Below are 21,047 nucleotides of genomic sequence, written 5' to 3'. Positions count from 1 at the left end.
CACTACTGGCATTCTTTGGCAGAAACTGCATGTTGATTATTAAAAACCTGCAGTAACAGTAACACTTTCTTTCTTTCTTTCTTTCTTTCTTTCAGAGCTGTTTCTCACAGAGGAAGACCAAAAGAAGCTTCATGATTTTGAGGAGCAGTGTGTGGAGACGTACTTTCATGAAAAGGATGATCAGTTTCACTCTGGAAGTGAGGAGCGCATACGTATTACCTCAGAAAGGTGAGACTGTTATTGGTCTTCTTAAAAGTGCCCTGTGAAGTGTTCTTGTAGATAAACAAAAGATATGTTTACAGTCAGTGTTACTCACCAAAATGCATTGTGGGTATCCTTGTGGTCTAACAAACGTATGTGCATCCAAGGGGGTAAGCGAGCATCCGGAAAGTGTACCTCCTATGGGGAGATTCTAGGCTAACAAGCCATCACATTCCATTGACTGCCATTCATTTTGGCGCCACTTTGACAGCGAATAACTTTACATCTGAAGCGTTTAAAGCTTCAGCAAACTCTATTTGTCCATTGTTTATTTCTAAAGAAACACGACAATGTATAAAAGGCTCCATTACCTTGTACCTTACGTTATGGCCCCGTAGCAACCGTTTTTGTAAAAATAGGCTAACGATTGTGTCATAACCACAGGACTTACTGTCGCATAGTAGAGAAATTACCGTATAGTACAGGAGAAGCTCGCAGGCAGTTTAGACTTACATTAGCTGTTTAAGTTTAATTACTAATTTTAACTAGCATTTTAGTTAGCAATAATTAGCCTGTGCCTATGTTATCTCCTTACATATACCTACACTCTCCATCTCTGCAAGTTCAGAATGATTGAGATTTCTCTTGGCACAGCTACCAGAAGACTTACAACTTTCAGACAGGTTGCTCACGTCACATCTACGTCGTCAAGCTCAGTTTGAAGCTGCGCAGTAACGCTCAGCCATCACCGGAAAAGTGACTTCACTGGTCTCTGTTGAAGTATATGGCGTTGCTGTGTCCATTTCCTTTACTGTTTATGTGTGCATCCTCATGCAAAAAACACGAAACAGACCCACTTATAACAAACTGCTCCACAGGTTGCCTTTTTTTAATCAAATGAGTAACATAGCCTACTGAATATACAGTAATTGTGACATTAAATCTGACATTTTCAAAATCAGGTCAGTGAATATGCCATGCAATAGCATCGGTCATTTAATAAAAATGAAGAAATGAATCCTTTCCATTGTAAATGTAACAATATAACATCTAATATTAACAATAGTAGGTAACACAAGCTGAGCTGTGGGTAACTGAAGCTACTGTTTGTCATTTCCAGGGTTGAGACCATGGGTATGCAGCTGAGGGAGGTTGGCAACAAGGTCAACTTTATAAAACGCTCTTTGCACACATTGGACTCCCAGATCGGCCACCTGCAGGACCTCTCAGCGCTGACTGTAGACACCCTGAAGACCCTCACTGCTCAGAGGGCGTCGGAGGCCAGCAAGGTCCACAATCAGATTACTAGGGAGCTCAGCCTCTCTAAGAATGTGGTCCCCAGCATCGGTCCTGTGGCAACAGACACTGGCCCCCACTCCAAATCATCTGTGATAGGCAAACGCAGTGTGGGGGCCTACTTCGGCTCGTCTTTTCCCCTGGCAGGAGCCAACATTGCAGATTCTCTTTTTGGGATTGGTGTAGGGGGAGGGGCTGGGACGGAGAGTAGCCGGAGAGTCGGGAACATCCCTGAAGCAGGAATGGGGCTGGACCCCAACCTGAACCCAGCGTTGAGTCCAGAGAGGAGGGGGTTGTTTGGGCTCGGGCACCTTTCTGCAGAGGCTGGCTCCTCAGGCAGTGTCGGCTCCAGTGCCTTTGTCCAAAGTGCTGTGGCCATTTCCCCTCCAGAGCTGCGTCTCCGAGGCCGCTCTCTCACCCAGAGTAAGCTGACCCGTCCACAAGAGCCGGGCCTTTCCGACTCCCCATCCAGCCTGCCCAATGTACCTTCCTCAAGGGCTCAGTTCAACATCAGCTGCACTGCTTCCCAGCCCAGTGGCTCCAGCCACCCAGATCTCGCTCTAGTTCGGCTTAACCAGCAGCCCTTCCAGCCAGACAGCACCACTGTAGAGTTTGGGGCGTTTGTGGGTAAGTACGAGACTGAGGGTAAATCTGGTAGTGATGAGGAGGGTGAAAACTTTGAGTGTGTGTATCCTACTGTTGTCATTGTCTCTAAGACTCCGTGCTCTGCTCGGCCTGCCTGCTTGCCTGCTTGCACTCTAAAGCCTGAGAACAGAGAGGGGGGGAGAGAGAGGGAGGGAGGTGGGTTAGGGCTCCGTGAACGAGGCATTCTGCAAAGACAAGGGCAGATCAGGCTCTCTAAGTAGCCAAAGTACTAACACTGAAGGCCCCCTGGCTACTGAAGCTGAATCCTCACTGGGTGACACCCCTGCTGTGGCACCCAGGAGACCCCACAGAGGAAGGACGAGAGAATGGAACATGTCGGCATCAACTGCCCCTCCAGTGTCCTGGTATGAGGGTCAAAGTGGGTCAGAAGTCTCGCTTGACAAGAAGAACACGGCACAAGAGCAAAACACAATGAGAGGTTTGAGTTTCAGTCTTAACTTAAGTTGAGGACTTTGTCTGCCGGGTGCTCGGGCCTGTCCATCTCCAGATCAGGATCCCAGTAAACCTTCAGCTTGTGCCTGTTCTTTTCCTTTCTCTGCTCTGTCTGGACCTCTTGTCTGACTTGTTTATTCTCTGTTCCTGAGTGGTTCGGAGGTTTTCACATGTAATGTGATTGGAGCATAAATGATTGGTTAAGGTTTTCAGCACTAACCGCAATTGATTAAGGATTTGTTTGGCAGGTGGAGGTGAGGAGTTTCTCATAAGAATCCGCTGTTTGAACTGTGATTATTTCACCATTTGGGTGATAATGATGTCACCAGATTGGGCAGTGCGTCTTTGAATCCTACACAGTGATTAGACTTAGATGTCACAATGGGAGTAGGGATTGTTTTGCTGGGATGTTGTTACACAAGGCAAACATGAATTACTAGGAGAAAAAAAGTGTTTTGTTTATTTTGATAATGTCACAGAGTGAAAGGGCAGTTTCAATGGGCCTTATGGAGGCTGACAGTATTTTCTTGGTTTCAGGACATAGAGACAGTTTGGACCTCCAGCACTCCACACCCAAAGAGACCTCCAGCAGACAGCAAAGCACGGTCACACAGACCAGATCGCAGGTGTGTGTATGTATGCATAAATGTATGAATCATCATTTGGTTGTTTGGTGCATGGACAGTATAGTATATAAAAAAATGTCCTTTATCCATGTCAATAATATTGACAGCCCAATGTTTTTAGGTGTTTGTTTAAACTGTGTTCCTGTCATATTTGCCTTTTATGTAAACACTTTGTAGCTTATTGATGATCAGTCAACACACTTGTTTTAGAGGTCCTACATGTAGATTTTCTGATGTGTAAGTAAAAACTTGTCCCTCCTTGGTAACTTGTGCCACCTCCCTTTAATCATTTGCCACTTACAGTAAAAATGAACCACATGGTTTCCCCCAGGAAACAGATTAGCAGAGGTGGTAATTCAAACTTTACCCAAACTTCAACTTGATGCAGACTTTATTTGCTAAAAGGTGTGGTGATTGTCAAACTAACTTCCGCCTGGTGTCTAACCTGCATTGATTTTCACGCATCACCAACCAACTGTGACTTATTGGGCTGTTGGTCTCTACTTTTCCCAGCATGTAAAAACTCCGAGGGATTTCTTTTTCCCCGACATTGTGACATACTGCCCTTATTGATTACTGCGAATGAACAATGTTGATTGATCAATTCACCTGTTGAGCTGAATCAGACAGATCCTTATGTAGCTCATCTTGTAATTAATGTAGTTACTAGATGATCTCTCTTTGTGTTTGTCCGTCTATCTTTCTACCATAGGCTCAGCTTGAAGGTCCCGGTCACATCAGAGCAGTCAACTCCTACACTGGCTTCACAGAGTATGACAGAAACCCAGTTTTCCTCCATCCTGACTCCTGTAAGCTCACAAAAATAACAAATGATGCTAAGAAAATATCTGCAGAGAAAGATGTGATATGTGATCATTTCAGTTCATCGCAGCCCAAAAACCAACAGCAGCATCTGTTTCTTAAATGTTCAGTGTCTCTCCTAACACATTATGGTTGGTGATTGTTTATTGTGTTTCTGTAGCTCTGACAAAGAAGGACAGGAGCAGAGTGTCAGCTGAAGACATCCTCATCCACGATGACCCCAGGGCTGCAGTTCTGGTAAGAAATGTCTCTATGTGTGCAGAGTAAAACAAATAAATGTTAACTTTATTTATGCTGGTTTCTGTCGGTGTTTAACGACTTCATGTTTCTCCACCAGGAAAGAGTTCAGGTCAAATCAGCCCAAGCGAGCAGCCTGTAAGTTTCCTCCCACTGGCCAACAAGATGGGCACACACACACACACACACACACACACACTTCATTATCATATTAAAGCGCCCATATTATGCTAATTTTCAGGTTCATAATTGTATTTTGAGGTTGTACCAGAATAGGTTTACATGGTTTAATTTTCAGAAAACACCATATATTTGTTGTACTGCACATTGCTGCAGCTCCTCTTTTCACCCTGTGTGTTCAGGTCTCTGTTTTAGCTACAGAGTGAGGCATCGCACTTCTGTACCATCTTTGGTGGGAGTCGCACATGCGCAGTAGCTAGGTAAGGATCACATCAGCTAGCTATCGGTTTCTCCAACTTCAGTCAGTACAAGGCAGGATTAGCCAGGAGACTTTTTCTAAATGAGGGCGCACTTCCAACTTTCCAACAGGAATACCTGCAGAACAGGGAGATGTAAGTAGTTATTTTGTAGATTATGGTGAACTTGTGTGTGTTGTAGCAGTGTTTTGCTATTGAGAACGAGGGCCCAGCGTTTTGGCTAATGACGTAGAAAGCCCTGCAGATTTTGAACAGCTCACCCGAAGACTGAAGGCAGGATAAATTCAGAAACCCGTATCTCATTTAAAACAGCATGGGTGTTTTTTTTCTCAACTTTGTAACACCCCAAATCCCAGAAAAAGTGTTTTTTTCATAATATGGGCACTTTAACTTTGCTTAGTCAATGAAGAAAGGACAGTAATGTAAACACATTTGTCACATGCAGGAAACAGAGGAACTACAACTCCCATATACATGACTGATTAACAACAATACAACAAAGGCCACAAACTCACTTTCTATAACGTTATCTGTGTATGCCAGACCAGTTTATTTGTGATTATAGTTGATTTCTGATGCCTATTTATTTTTCACTTGTTTAAAGCGGCTATTTGTAACTTTCAGTTTGTTTTGATTCTAGCGGCCGCTTTGGACAGAAGCGGTAGTGTTTTTACTGCACCTGCTGTCGTAAAGGTCTTTTTATTTATGGTGCTGTATTGCCACTGTATTACTGAGTTAGCGTTATGGGGAGGTTATATAGTTGCAATGAATGTTTTGCTCAGACTGAAAATCATTCATTTACAATAAGAGAATACGTTACAGATGCATAGTTGCATTTCAAGTGTTGCATACAGTAACTTAGCGGACTTTGGATGTATCATGAGCTAAACCGGGTATTACTGTCACTGTTTGTTCTAGCAACCAACGTAATAATAACTTAGATTAATATAGAGCATTTCATGAAACCCAAGGACGCTTTACACAAGTAACGTTACAGGGGGACAAGGGCAAAGAAAATAGTAGGCCAACACAAACACGGACTGAAAATAAATAAAAACCGGGGGCTAAATGGAAGGGCGGCGTAATTAAATGTATTCTACTGGCTTACAACCACATTGCGCAAATAGACATATTACATACCTGAAGGCCAATTAGGGGTCGGTTTTGAATCATTTACAATCTGTAATTGTCTCCATCTGTTAATAGCCCGACCAAGATTGACTTGGGTTTAACCCGTCGTCTGTCTTTCCCTTTTAGCTTTTAGTTGTTCTTTGTTTAATTTCCTTTTTTTTCTAGATGGCCCTGCCCCAGTATCAGCCATAACTACAAAAGATAACTTAGAAATCTGTGACCCGTCAAAATGTGTACTGTAGAGCCGTTCTACCAGGAAAAATCTGACCCCGTTAAAGGCATTAATAAAAACTATATAAAAATAGCGTTCTTTTCACGGTTTGTCTCGTTTGCTGTTAAGGTGTGGACACACAGAGCCGATAATCGGCCGTTGGACAGTTTGGCGAGGTCAGTGACTCGAGTCTGTTCGGTGTGTTCCGTGCCGTCGTCCTTCATTTTGGCCAATTTGACATGTATAATCGGCGGGGCGGGCACTGCCGGCAGTCGGACTCAGATGACCCATCTGATTGGTGGAGAGCTAACCCGGAAACGGGGAGCGGAATGAGCGTGACTAGAGTCTCTCAAAATCTGACAAATCTTTTAAACTGACCTTTGTCGATCTGAAATGAAGACAGATTCAGCAACTGTATGGCCTATTTCTCACTTAAAATGTTTTCAGAAACACGTTTCGGTGAACTATTTTAGTACAATGTGAGATCGTCTGAATTCTGAACAAGCCGCCATGACGGTCTGTCTTTGAATTTCCGGAGAAATAAGACCCATGTGTCGCGTTCGTCCAATCAGCTGCCGGTTTTTATTTTTGGGTGATAATACAGATTAGCGCCTCCTGCTGTTATGGAGACTTATTACGTCTCGTCGCTTTGGTGTGTTCCGAGGCACTTTTTTGACCAATTTGCGGAGACTGATCAGCCCAACTGCCTTTTTTGCCGACGTTTGGTCGTTGGCTCTGTGTGTCCGGGTCTTTACAGGTCATTTATGATCATTAGATTAAAAAATGACACAGTTTCAGAATCATTATAAAGTTACATATAGTAACTTTAAAGCCAGCACTCACCGATTCACACTTTGTTCACACCACCCTATGTAATGCATTACACAATGGGATGTTATCGTTTTTGTTTAACTAATGTCTTTCTGTTGTGTCTCTTGCTCTCTGTCAGACGAGCCCCTGGGGAAGAAGCACTAAATGGTAAGTAAGTTGGGTCTGACGGCATTCACGCAGGATCTGTTATCAAAGTGACCTTTTCCCTTTCTTGGCATCCAATATGATTTTGTGTGGTACCCTCCATCCTGTAACACCTTTATCAAAAACATGAACACAAAGAGGTTTTTTTTCCTGACAAAGAAAGGTTGATAGAAGTTAAAGAAAATCTGGGGTAGATGGGGAATATCAAAACGCTATCTAAAATATTTAAAACCTTATACTGTTATAGTACATAGTATATTACATTAGATGATCTTTCACTTGAAATAGAAAGCCCAAAGTAATGTCGGAACTTTGTTTATGGAAAATCATAAAAAAAGGGATTGTACTTGATGTATGCTTACTCATGTTTCTGGATGAAAGCTTCACTATGCTTTTCTTCTTCTGTGGTTACAGCTGCAGTTTCTCTCTACACGCCGCGGCACACCCACCTGGGAGCCAGAAAGGACTGTGAGTAACCCAAACGTGACCAAACATGAATGTGAAACATGAAAATAGTCTAGTAGTTTCTTAGACTTAGACTTCTCTTTATTGATCCTTTTGGGATGACTCCCGCAAGGAAATTAGATTTCCAGCAGCAGATTTCAGCAGCTTACAGAACACTCTTTAAATAAAGAGGTATAAAAAAATACAGTATAAGAATAACAATAACAATAAACTTATATAGGTAAATATAGGAAGTAAACAAAAAGTAAACAAACCGTAAAAAACAAACTACAGATAAAGATAAATATATAGGACTATATCTATCGATCGATCGATCCAATAAACTGATGATAATAAGACGGCCCTGGTTAAAATTGTATTTGCAGAGATAACTGGAAAAACAGTAAATATCCAAAGAAGTTTAAACACGTAAATGCAAATCCATTTTGTGTAATCTTTACCTAGCAACAGAAGTGACTTGCAGGAAGTAAAACTGTTGCGTCAAGGTGGCGTAGGGTTAGGGTTCATGTGTCATGACAGTGTCATGTCACTCTTATGTAGATACCTTCAAGTAAAGTGTTACCAAGACTTCTACTGGTGGATGCTGGAACAGTTTAATCATTTATGTGACCAAATGATTGTTTAGTAATTCCAACTGTCATGTTCAATAAATTACATCAACTAATTCTGTAAAAAGATGAACAGTTCTCTTCTGTTTCTCCATAGCTATTGGCTCACCTTTCAAGCCCATGGAAAGCTACCAGTACTCAGGTGAGACATGGAGAATAAGTTGTGTCATTGTGTTTTCATGTTATGTATATATCATATGTTTTGAAAAACCTGGAAAAGTTATGGAATTTGAAAAATGCAAATCCCAGGCCTGGAAAGGTTTTGGAAACATAAAAAGACCCAGAAAGTTTTGGAAAAGTCATGGAATTTTTTTTTAACACAGCATAATAATATGTGATTAATAAATGTATTTCACGTCGTCTTAACCTCAACGTTCTATTCGGGAGGCGATATTACGAATCCCACTATGAACAACATAAATTGTCATTAATTTTATTGTTAAACCTCTGAGGGTAAACTTTAACACAGATTTTTATTCTTATTGTATAATGTCGACTGACATTTTCAGGAAAACATAGTCATGGAAATTTGCCAAAAAGTCATGGAAAAGTATTGGTTAAAATGCGTATGAACCCTGTTGATGATTGTATTTTTTTGTTATATTGCAGTTAATTTGCTGTCTGTGGGTGAAAAAGAGTACTGTCTGTGGGTGAAAATAATCAATGTTTCACAGAGGCGAAGAGCAATGAATAATCCTACAAGTAGTTACACCTCTGTTCAGTCTTCTCCTGCAGTTGTCCTGACCTGTTTGTTTATTTATGTGTGTGCACATACTTTTCCTCCTGCAGCTGTAGAGCGCAACAACTTGATGAGGCTGTCCCAGAGTATCCCCTTCACCCCTGTACCTCCTAGGGGTAAGTCTGAATCACGGTGCATTCCCGGGCATGACAGGTCAGGTAAAAACACCGCAGACAGTTTTGAGACAAGACAGCAGGCAGTTGGAGAATGAGGAAGTTTGGATGCAGATGAGAGATGTGTTTTTCAACATTGTTTTTGCCCTCCCACATCTGCTGCTGTTTGCCTCACAGTCACGCCCAAGCTGTTGTTGAGGTTCTGTCTTTTGCGCGTGTTGTTGTTTTTTAATATGATTTTGGCTTCACAATTCAGATAGACCTCCCTGCTGAAGAGGAACTACTGATTTTAAGGATTTGGATGTTACAGTTTTAAGTGGCAATCATATTGTTGTCACAGTTTTGCTGTTTTTGTTGTTACTGTGAATGTCTTGAAGTTTAAATGTCTTGTGATCTGTGCAGTTTCTAGGCATTTCATCATGATGGTGTTAGGAAGGTATAATGCTGTGTTGCAGACAACTCATGAGAAAAACATGAATCTATACTGCCTTACAAAGGCAGTGAGCAGGAACTACAGAAACAGGGAAGTTGAGGGAAAAAAAGGGTTTGAACCAAACCGTAACAGATATAGAAGTTTTAAAATATTAATATTATGCCTTTTTATGCTAATTAATAATATATGTCACAGACCTTACATACAATCTAATAAAACGTTAGAATGTTTGGACTATCTAAAGGGCACAGGGTAATGTTGTATCTACAAACAAAATGGTTTATTCTTCGCATTTCTTGTCTATTTGAACCGATGAGCTAGTTTAATAAATTGTTTTTAAATTAAATACATTTAAATATGTTATTTATTGTAGCCAGCTTAACCTCAACAAATCTCATGAATTCCACCAGAGGCCGTTCCTGTTACTCTGCTAAGCTGGGCTAGTTACCTTTTTATGACTACTTTAGCTGTGGTTGTTTTTTCATTATGTTTAGATTTAGCTTTCCCCAGCCTGCTCTAACTAGCCGGAGTGCAGTCATGGCAATTTGGTTTTTACCTCTGTATTCTAGGTCTTAAAATTCCATGTGCAGTTTTTTTAAACACGTTTATGGCATTAAAAAAAATCTACTGTATGTGGTAAAACGGATGCTGTTGTATGTCATCTCCCTCACTCTTCTCTGTCCTTACATTTCTGAGTCTGTTCCTCTGCTGTACTCAAATAAGGCCAGAATGGACTAAAGGTAATCAACAGAATAGTGACTAAAGGAAGTCAAATACCTAGCATGCCAGATGGACCCATGATAAAGAGTTAATGGGTCAAATTGCTACAAAAAAAACAAGTATTACATCACCAATTGAACATTAGAGCATCTGTATATTTATTCATGTTGCTGTGTGTCCGCTGGACGCACAAGTAAACAGATAGTATATCAATGTTCTGTTGCTGTGAGTGTGTCTGTTTTGGTTTTTTTTCATTCAGAGACAGAGGTCAGCAAACAGGGATATGACATAAAGCCGACACATTTGTTTCAAGAAACATCAAACTAACGCTGTGTTTATCTGTGTTTGTGACTCACCTGCTGTAATGTGTTCCCTCAGGGGAGCCGGTGACTGTGTACCGGCTGGAGGAGAGCTCCCCCAACACTATCAACAACAGCATGTCTTCCTGGGCCCAGCGGGGCCTCTGTGCCAAAATCGAGTTTCTTAGCAAGGAGGAGATGGGCGGAGGACTCAGACGGGCCCTCAAGGTGCTCTGCACTTGGTCAGAGTATGACATCCTGAAACCAGGACATCTGTATATAGTCAAATCCTTCCTTCCTGAGGTGGTCCAAACCTGGCAGAGCATCTACAAGGAGGACACTGTGCTGCACCTTTGTCTCAGGGTAGGGAGCACAGACACACAGTAGACCCCACTTGCTTTAAGATGTTAGGCATATTGTTGGGCTCTACCAAACAGGCTTCACAGACCCTGTCTTATCTTTAGTTAAATATGTGTTGCTGTGGTTTGAATGCTTTTCTCCACAGCTTTTTTTAAATTGTAATGTGCCAAGCAATAAGGGCCTGCCTTGTTAAGATGAAAAAGTTATTGCCATAAAACATAAACATAGAAAACTCTATGTCAAAAACATTCGAACTACGAGAATGCTAAAGAATCTCTATTTGTGGCAATATTTTAAAAGGCTGTATTTTAAGTGCCGTTTCTGTGTCACCCAGGAAATTCAACAACAACGAGCTGCTCAGAAGCTGACATTTGCCTTCAACCAAATCAGGCCGAAGACGATTCCTTATTCGCCGAGGTAAGTGGGCATGCAGGAGGGTTGGCAGAACACAGACACAGAAATCCACTTCACTTCCATTTCACACATCTTAAAAGAGCTTTAATTTCATATCTTGATATGTTTTTGTGTGATTTAAGATTCTATGCACTGCCAAGTCGCACATTTTGCTTAGCTCAATGTGGTTTGGCAAGGCCAGTTCCGCATTTGCTTAGTTATATCACGTAGGCTGTACAACAAGTGATTCACACATTAACACAAACTCTTCCTGCACCTAACTTGATCAACATGTTTCCAGTCTTTGTGCTAATCTAACTGTTCATTATAAGGCTACATCCAGCTGTAAGACAGACTTGGGAGTGGTATTGATCTTTGCATTTAATCAGCAAGAAAGCAAACTATTCCTTTTAAACGGTCAAGACAGTTGTAAACCTATGCCATTATCTGATCGAGGTTTGTTTTCAAATTAATAATTAATATTTCCTTTTTCACAACTCTAAATGCATGATAGGGAGTCACTGTAGAAACATTGCAGTTTTTAAGACCTCATTCTTTCTTCACCGTTAAAGCCTCAGATTAAATGAACTAAGGAGACTTTTGCTGGAACATTTAGGAGGATTTTAATTGTTTAAAGTGTCCTTTTCTGTGGGCCATCACCCTGAAACCTGAGTCCGTGTGTTCAGGTTTCTGGAGGTGTTTCTGCTCTACTGTCACTCTGCCGGACAGTGGTTTGCTATAGAAGAGTGCATTACTGGGGAGTTCAGGAAGTTCAACAACAACAACGGAGATGAGATCGTCCCCACCAACCTCCTGGAGGAAACCATGCTGGCCTTCAGCCACTGGACCTACGAGTACACCCGCGGAGAGCTGCTGGTGCTCGACCTGCAGGGTAAAAACTCTCAACACACTTACACATCACCACACAGCATCCATTAAAATGCAGTCAAGGTTTTTGTTGTATTGTTGTTAATCAGTCATGTTGTATATGGGAGTTGTAGTTCCTCTATTTCCTGCATGTGACAAATGTGTTTACATTACTGTCCTTTCTTCATTGACTTAGCTAATGATATAATGTGTGTGTGTGTGTAGGGGTTGGAGAGATTCTGACAGATCCATCAGTTATTAAGAGCGGTGAGAAGGGGTAAGTGAGCTCTCTTACATTCTCACACGGGTCATTCACCTTTTGAATTTTTTAGCTTTTTGTGGCTCAATATTGTAAAGCTGAAACAATTAATTGATTAGTTGATAATAAATAGAATATTTTCTAGTTCCAGCTTCTCATTTTTCCTTTTGTTTTGTCTCCTTTAGTTTTGTCATATGTGATAATAAACTGAATTTATTTGGGTTTTGACTTAATTCTTTTTTTTTTAACAAAGGCACCTTTTGACGTAAAGAAATTGTGACAGGCATTTTTCACTATTTTCTGACATTTTATACTGTAGACCAAACGTTTGAGAAAATAATCATCAGATTATTTAACAAAAAATAATCATTGCTAGAAGCCCTACAGTTTATCAGCTGTTTTTTTCCAGTTAATTTGCACTAAATGACCACTGGGTGACTCTTGCAGATCCTATGATATGATATTTGGACCTGCCAACCTGGGGGATGATGCCATAAGGAACTTCCGAGCAAAACACCACTGCAACTCCTGTTGTCGGAAACTCAAACTTCCGGGTGAGGCATATTGATCAGCTGCTGTTCAGTATTTTTAAACTAAATGACACCACAAATGTGCTCAACATATTCAAGCTTCAGGGCAGCATTTGGGGAATTTAGATCCCCTCCAGATGTGTTCTAAGACATAAAATGACTCTGCTTTGAATATTCATTATGTCTGATATGGGTTTCCACAAAAAAAGTTCAATTAACTAGTTATAATTTCTTGATTTAAGAAATGAACACCTAACTCCTTCCTCATTGAAAAATCAAGAACCTAACATTATTTAAACCTAGAACACAATACTTCAGCAAATTTAAGACGGTTTAAGGCCTACAATTTTGATTTTGAAATTTTAGACTTTTTAAGACCAGCTTTTGTAAGATACAATATTTATAAACAGGTCTTAATTTTCCTACGTCCATGCAAGGCTACCTCTAATGCTCATTTTTTTTATATTCCGTGGTGTTGTAGTTCTTTCTTTTGCTAGTCCAAATATAATTTTGCTGTATCACAACTATAAATGAGACCAACATGCAACTAATATTGCAGCCAATCAGCTTTTTTGTTATTGGCGCGTGTCTCTTTCGGATGTACCACAGACATTAAATGGAATTTATTCTTCAGCTATGGGAAAGTGCAAGTTTAGCGATACTTGGCTTGAAAAAGCTGAATTTAGGGCTTGGTTGATAAAGGGCCTACATTTCATTCATAATGTTCTTAAAAATGTCTTTAAAAAATCTTAAATGTGTCTTGGTGAAACCTGCAAAAACTCTGAAAAGTTTAACTGCTTCACTCTAAAGCCCATTCTCGGTGTAGGTGCACTGGAGGTTTAAGTTTCTACATCACATTTGTGTTATTTTTGTACTGGGCAGGCTTCCAGAGAAGATCTGATGTCAAAATCATGCTCACACACGTCTTGAGTTGAGCACAGAGAAACTTCCTCCTTCAGCAGATTAATTTGAAAATCACCTTTTTATAGTGTCAAACTCTGCATATACATCATCCTGCACAGTGAAAATCAAACATCCGAGTGATGGAACAATGAGCGAAACACATTTTTGACCACAGGGGTTACAAACACAAATCTAAGATCATATAAGTTATAATCTGTTGCAACATGTTGACTTTTTTCCTTCTTCTTCCAGATCTAAAGCGGAATGATTACACTCCAGATAAGGTAACGTTCCCACAAGAAGACCCTTCCAACCCAGGGGGCGGCGTCAAAGATTCCCGCCAATCAATGAGGGTGATGCTGTGATGGGTTTAAAGCAAGAGAGAGTGAGTGAATGATCACAAGGAGAGACTGTTCTGATTGATTTCAGTCAAAGCCAAGGAGCAGAGAGGCTTTCCCAATCAACTGGAAGAATCACACTTGTGTTTCCATGGAAGCCAGTGCATGCAGACTGTGTCGTGTTTTTGTTGATCCCGCCAAAATGCTGTGTCAAACACAATTCAAACATCTTAACCTTTTTGTTTTTTAGTACATTTTTTTACAAGTTTATGAAAAAAAAAAATATATATATGAACTGGATATATCTACAGGTACAATATCATTGCAGAGGGTTTATTATTTATTATGGAGTTTGAGAAGTTGCCTTGTTTAAAAAAAAAAAAAAAAAAAAGAACAAATCTAAGTGCATTGTACATCTGTTACAGCAGCTTCAGAGAGGACAGCCTGCTGAGATTCAGTCACTGCTACAATGCAGTTTGCCACCAGATCATTTTTATAAATGTATAAAGAATTGTATCACAACCTTTTGTCTCTTAGTTAATGAACAGATATACATGAATTAGAAAATCTTGTAAAGTATGGGCAGATTGCAATGCAACTTTTACAGAACAATGTATGTAATTTTATTGTATTGAAAGTGTGTCCACCAAAATATTGCTGATAGTTTTTATTGTTACAAAGGTACTATTGCTATATCTTTGTCATGAACTATTGTATGAGCAAATTACAATCTCGTGTATCTTATAGATACTGTTATCTGGCATGAGCTGAACAGATTGAAATATTTTATTTAGGGGAACTGACAGACATTAGGGTATTACTGTATACATTTTGTACTGGACATCATTTTAAACAAATAAAATGTCAAAAGGCTTTAGCAACATTGCTCAAGTTTTGATGAATGACTGTTTCAATGCATGGCCAATTATTCAGATTCCAATCTAACAGATATTAAGTAGTGTGCTGTAAAGAAGAAACAACATCCACTCAAATCTGAGATTGTATTCCAAAATTCTGATATTCTGTATAAATTAGATCTGAAACTAATCTGTTTTATTAATCAATTTGAATACATCACCATTTTTTTGAGATTTTAGATACAAAACGATTAATCTATCTTAAAATATTGTGTCCACATTGAGGTGTTTGTTTACCAACCCATGTTTTCGTGTATGAGAACTTCGCAAGCAATGGGTACTGTCACTATTTATGTATATTTTTTTTAAAGATTATTTTTTGGACTTTTCTGCCTTTATTTATTTGACAGGACAGCTAATTGAGAGAGATAGAGAGGTGGGGGGGGAGACATGAAGGAAATCGTCACAGGTCGGATTCGAACTCTGGACCTCTGCGTCGAGGCATAAACCTCCAAGTATATGTGCGCCTGCTCTGTATTGAGCCAACCTGGCCACGGATACTGTCACTATTAAGTAGATTTTAATTCAAAATGTTGCCATTGCATCGAGCCCATTATCAGCAGAGCAGTGAAGTCCTGCATTTAAAGGGAGCTGGTAGATTCTTGAACGTACAGTATGCGTGCAGAAGGAGACAATGAACAGAGAGACCTCAGATTCCTCAGTTGGACAGCAGCTGCTGGTATTTAAATCCACACACACCAACCTCTGTTCAGCTGCCTCGGGCCAAACTGATAGACTGCTCACCTGTGAGATAGTGTGATGGTTGAGCTAAGGACACTGTCGGCTAGCTCTTGGCTTGGATTGTGCATTTGTACAATCACTTTCCCCTTTACAATTCATAGGGGAATCTTCACACAACACTAACTTGTTTATATGTAGGATACATTGCAAGAGTTCATCCCTACTGTCCGTGAAGAGATCATTTTACTAAAGCATGTTTACCTCCGCCACGTACTGACGTTGGTGTCGGTTCGGTTTATCCGTTTGTCTGTTGGGTTTGTCTAGCAGGATTACAGAAAAAAGTATTGGCCCAATGTTCATGAATATTTGTGGAAGGGTGTAGCATGGGCAAAGATACACGAATTATGTTTCAATTTCTTTAACATTGCGAAACAGGGCGTTTGCATTGCGGAGGTCTGCGCTCTGCCCTTCTAGTTAATGCAAGGAAATTCAGACGGTCCTGTGTTAAAAAAAAAAAAAAAAAAAAGTGTACTGTGTAGCTACTCTAAAGTTTAACTGAAGCTAATGATGCTTCGGCAGCCAGAGTTGGTCAAATCAAGGTAGAGTAAAAGAGTTGTGCTTTCCATTGGAATAGCATGGGATATCTTCATGGCCAGTATAAACGGTAGGAATTTCAGCGAGTAACTTTCTAATACAAGATAATGACACGTGCACTTCAGGCACACAATCGTAAATAACACTGGTGGCCAGGTATGTTGCAAACTGCAGACTGTCACCTCCCATTATAGGGGTGGCTTACTTTATAATAGCCCAACAATCGTGACTCTGCATTTTATTCAGCTCATTGTCGGACTGAAGTTTACAGCTCATCAAAAGGCTTGTCCAAAAAGTCGCAGAAACATGACTAACGTCTTCGTTGAATATTGGTAAGTGTAACTTTATATTGTGCTGATGAATATTGTAGGACCGACTGTAATAAACGTATTCATTTTTAATTTCAAATTAGTGTGTAACGTTTAGTCCTAGGCTACAACTGGCAGGAAATGCATTCGCTTTACATTTTCAGTTTAACTTACGGGTTTCCGAAGACGCTCAAGGACCAAGTAACAAATTATATCTGGGTAAACTACATAGCCAAATTAAATAATGTTTGCCAGAAATGCAGAAATAGACCTACTTTACTTTGCATTGAACCCGGCCGCTTGAAAATCCTTTATGTGTATGCGCGTTTCTGTGTGCCAATAATACGTTTATTAATGTGTTTCCCCTCTGGGTTGTTTTGTCTAACAGTGCAGGATGAGGTTATTCCCGCCGCTTCCAGGAACTAGCCCGTGTCGTCGGGCAGGTTCCTGGTGTGAAGGTGACGGGAAAAACAGGGAGGCAAGGTAAGCCGAGTTTTCTTTCATCACAGGTTAAGCTGTGTTTCATTAGAAATACAACTTCCTCTATAGTTTCCCCCCCACTTCCCCTCGTTCACTTCCCATTAGCCCTAAGGCTAGATATCACCAAAGAGAAACCGTCTCTGATATTACAACAGCGTACGTCGCACGGAGAGCAGAGTGATAGTGGCTGAGGCAGGATGGAACCATAGACAGTATATAAGAAGGATGGACGCACCTCCATCGGCCGCCACTTAGGCGCTCCTGCTTCGAGTGTTTTATTTTCCATCGTATTTTCCAATCTATGGCATTCTATCCCTGTTTTTATGGTCAGTCTGCCAGTTTATGTCATGCGATTTCCTTATTGTACTTTGTGCTGCATTTCTTTTGTATAAAATGTTCTGTAAACATAATATTTATAAAAGTATATATAATAATTCAATTCAATTCAATTTTATTTATAGTATCAAATCATAACAAGAGTTATCTCAAGACACTTTACAGATAGAGTAGGTATAGACCACACTCTATAATATACAAGGACCCAACAATTATAGTAATTACCCCAAGAGCAAGCATTTAGTGTGACAGTGGGGAGGAAAACTCCTTTTTAGGAAGAAACCTCGGACAGACCCAGGCTCTTGGTAGGCGGTGTCTGAAGGTCCCGGTTGGGGGTGTGATGAATAGTGGCAATAATAGTCACAATAAAAGATAATGGAACTATGACTAGAAATAGTAGTTGTAGTAGTTCATGGTATAGCAAGGCACTGCAGGGCGTTAGTATAGCCTACTGCTTTTTTACAAATCATCAGAAATACCTGCAGACTCATTCAATGAGTCTTGGTAGTTAGCTGCATGAGTTTCTTGATTTACAAAGTTTGTGATCTGTATCATGATTGATCATTACGCTACGGGTTCATAATATCTAGTAAAAACAGCATTTTTTCCATGTGTTTACATATAATGTTGGGAATAAAAAAAAGCACACAAGCTGAACAACAATCTAAGTAAATATGAACTGACATTAGTTACATTAGTCTACAGATTTTTCAGTAACATTTTCAGCTATCAATTAGGTTTTCTTAAACTATCTGCTAACAAGCCAAAACATATTTATTCAATTTATTCATCTTCTCTTTCTTTGTTCAGCAAACAGCGTTTTACCGGTTGTAGGCCTACAGTACATTGTGGGTGATATCCACATTTCTAAAACCTTTTCAGTTCCAACACTGTGTCTTTGTTCTAATTGTTGTTATTTGCCAAATATGTCCCAAAAGTGTTTACATGTCAAAATCTTTCAAAATGTTCTGTTGACCTGTTTTTGTTCTCAGGTTTCATTGATGTGACAGGAGTTTTTAGTGTCCTTTGTCTTTTAGCAGTAAAATACTGCGCCGAGTCTTTGAGATATACCGTTTTTAGTGGTTGTACTGTTCTTGCAGAAAATATGTGTACATTATATGGAATTGACATAGATTCATTTTCATTTTCGCTGTCTCATACACCCCCACAGGCAGCTTTGAGGTGTCAGTGAATGATAAGCTGGTCTACTCCAAGCTTAAGACGGGATCCTTTCCTAATCCTAATGAGGTTAGTGTGTTGATACAGTATCCACTATTGTTTTTTAAAGTTTCATATTATTTACAGTATGGCATAAAAAGTATATAATTAATAATTTGTCTTTCAACTTATTTCTATTTAAATCTAGTTTTATTTCCACAACATCTCTGCGTGTGTGTGTGTGTGTGTGTGTGTGTGTGTGTGTGTGTGTGTATATGTCTGTGTGAAGCACTTTGGTAAAAAAAACTTGTTTGCTTTTTAAAGGGCTATATAAATGAAATAAAATTCAACTTTAAGGGGCTGCTGGTAATTTGCTTGTGAAAACACATTTGTTGATTTTGTTGACTTATATTTGAGTGCTCTTCAAAAACATCTTCCTTCAGTGATAATTAACTGTTCAAATCATAACTTAAGGTCATAATAACATTTGTATAAAAAGCAGTCAGCCAATACTTTCCATGTTGCACTCAATTGCGTTCTTCACAGCAGTGTGGTATACTGTAAGGTATTTTGGTTTGGGCTCCACATCCACATACTTTAGAAACCTTACATACGTAATTCAGTTTTTGTTTCGGTATTACATAGTTACTATTTTGCAACTGAATTTTCTGTCAACCAAAGTGGCCTGTTGTTCAGGCAGTAAAACACAGGGGGAATACCAGGATCAAGTCTCTTTGTTCACCTTTCTGGCTAACTGATGGGACAGTGGGACACACATGAATAAGAGAATACATCAATTTAATTAAACTAAAATCAATTTTATTTTATATTCCACAATGAACGAGTCTGCAGCCATGTCAGCAGCTCTGTAAGGCTGTGCTAAGGCACAGCAGTGCTTTAAACCAAATGCTAATGTCAGCATACTAACATGCTCACAATGACAAAGCTAACACGCTGATGTTTATAATGTTTACCATGTTCACCATCTTAGTTTACAGTGTTAGCATGCTAATTAGCACTAATCACAAAGTCGAGCTGAGGCTCATTCAGTCGCAAACTGAAGTATTGGACAGAGTAAAAATGCAAGATGAAAAGTCAGAGGATCACCAAAGTTTACAATTCATCCTGAGGGGGAATGTGTGTAGCAAATTTCATAGCAATTCATCCATTAATTGTTAAGATATTTCAGTTTGTACCAAAGTGGTGGGCTGACAGATATTGCCATCCCCAGAGCTGCACTGCATGGTTAAAAATAAATCAACAGACAAGAAAAGTAAACCGTCCTATATAACAGTTCAAAAATGTTCTTTCAGGTGGTGGAATTGGTGAAGAAGAACATGGGCCAAGGAGGAAAAGCTGGGAAGACCACTCAGTTTTAGAAGATGGAGGCTAAAACAACAGCTGTATTCACACTGTAAGAACAATGGGTTTTTTTATGGCTGCTTATCTGAATACAAAAGTAAATTCAAACATAAAAAAGAAATTAAAACATAATTGTGGACCAAAATCAAAAATCCTTAAAGTCTCACCGTCATACATGAAAAGATCTGACCATATATCTTCACTGTGAATACAGACAAAGATGAGATGATGAGAGCAACGCTCAGGAGCCAGGCACTGATCTGTTCTTCTGTTTATGAATGTACACACTTAAGATGATGCAGTGTGTACACGATGCAAGTCTAGAAGCTTTTCAGCTGATTGGAGCCTGAGGAACTACTTTCATCATGTCCGTCTGGCATTTAATCATAAATAAAATGTCTTTACAGCTGCATTTATTCAGGAATAGAACATTTAAAAAAATGTAACTCTTTATCAATACACATATATATTTTTCATAATTATTTTTTCTCTGTTTAGATAACTCCAAAAGTGGCAGGCCTGGATGATGATTGGGCACACATTATTAAGAATAGTTTGCCATTTTTGGAAATGTGCTTCTTCGCTTTTTTGCCAAGAGTTGGCTAGAAAAGATCAATACCACTCTTATGTTTGCACGATGAGTATGGAGCTATCGCTAGCTTAGCATAAAGACTGGAAACATAGGGGGAAACAGCTATCCTGGCTCTGTCCTGTCAACACAATCAACCAACCAGCACCTTTCAAGCTCACTAATTAACTTGTTATATCTAGTTTGTTTAATCTGTACAAAAACCAGAGCGTAAAAACGGCAATATGCTGTTTGACCGGGGGTTATGTGCTGGACTATTTCTTGGCATGGACCAGTAACTTCCTGGAATCTCCACTACTGGTCCAGGCCAAGAAATAGTCCAGCACATAACCCCTCTGTAAAATGGTGAATTGTAATCTTTACACTTATGGTTTTTGTACAGATCAAACAAGACATACAGTAGCATGTTAATTAGTCAACTGTAGAGGTTCTAGGCGGGTTTTGTTATCTCTGGACATAGCCAGGCTAGCTGTTCCCCCAGTTTCCAGTCTTTATGCTAAGCTAAGCTAACCAGCTGCTGGTTGTAGCTGTATATTTACCATACAGACGTTAGAGTGGTAT

General features: G+C 39.8%; 1 protein-coding gene and 1 long non-coding RNA gene across 6 annotated transcripts in view; both read left to right on the top strand.

Annotated features, from left to right (window-relative positions):
• LOC116037623 (transient receptor potential cation channel subfamily M member 7-like) overlaps window positions 1–14,947 on the top strand; it is a 48,294-nt gene extending 33,347 nt beyond the window's left edge. For 2 of the 3 annotated variants that reach the window (XM_035999321.1, XM_031281579.2), the window contains exons 25-40: window positions 96–228; window positions 1,322–2,124; window positions 3,133–3,221; window positions 3,934–4,030; window positions 4,204–4,280; window positions 4,381–4,418; window positions 7,009–7,037; window positions 7,449–7,502; window positions 8,205–8,249; window positions 8,897–8,962; window positions 10,491–10,774; window positions 11,106–11,188; window positions 11,851–12,056; window positions 12,257–12,308; window positions 12,738–12,844; window positions 13,976–14,947. In XM_035999321.1, the coding sequence (XP_035855214.1) occupies window positions 96–228; window positions 1,322–2,124; window positions 3,133–3,221; window positions 3,934–4,030; window positions 4,204–4,280; window positions 4,381–4,418; window positions 7,009–7,037; window positions 7,449–7,502; window positions 8,205–8,249; window positions 8,897–8,962; window positions 10,491–10,774; window positions 11,106–11,188; window positions 11,851–12,056; window positions 12,257–12,308; window positions 12,738–12,844; window positions 13,976–14,088 (2,276 nt within the window). In that variant the 3' untranslated portion in view covers window positions 14,089–14,947. The remainder of the gene's footprint in view (window positions 1–95; window positions 229–1,321; window positions 2,125–3,132; window positions 3,222–3,933; window positions 4,031–4,203; window positions 4,281–4,380; window positions 4,419–7,008; window positions 7,038–7,448; window positions 7,503–8,204; window positions 8,250–8,896; window positions 8,963–10,490; window positions 10,775–11,105; window positions 11,189–11,850; window positions 12,057–12,256; window positions 12,309–12,737; window positions 12,845–13,975) is intronic. The other variant, XM_031281577.2, reaches the window with a different exon arrangement.
• Window positions 14,948–15,932: 985 nt separating this feature from the next.
• Window positions 15,933–20,313, top strand: LOC116037610. Of its 3 annotated transcripts, none has more exons than XR_004896845.1 (5): window positions 15,933–15,947; window positions 16,448–16,585; window positions 16,950–17,044; window positions 18,549–18,625; window positions 19,849–20,313. It is a non-coding gene; the product is annotated as an uncharacterized LOC116037610 (long non-coding RNA). The 3 variants fall into 3 exon arrangements; XR_004101901.1 differs by lacking the exon at window positions 15,933–15,947 and adding an exon at window positions 16,309–16,323; XR_004101900.1 differs by lacking the exon at window positions 15,933–15,947 and having other exon boundaries at window positions 16,443–16,585.
• Window positions 20,314–21,047: the final 734 nt, after the last annotated feature.

This window comes from Sander lucioperca, chromosome 3 (assembly GCF_008315115.2).
Source record: "Sander lucioperca isolate FBNREF2018 chromosome 3, SLUC_FBN_1.2, whole genome shotgun sequence".
NCBI lineage: Eukaryota > Metazoa > Chordata > Actinopteri > Perciformes > Percidae > Sander > Sander lucioperca.
This window is presented reverse-complemented; position numbering and strand designations above follow the sequence as displayed.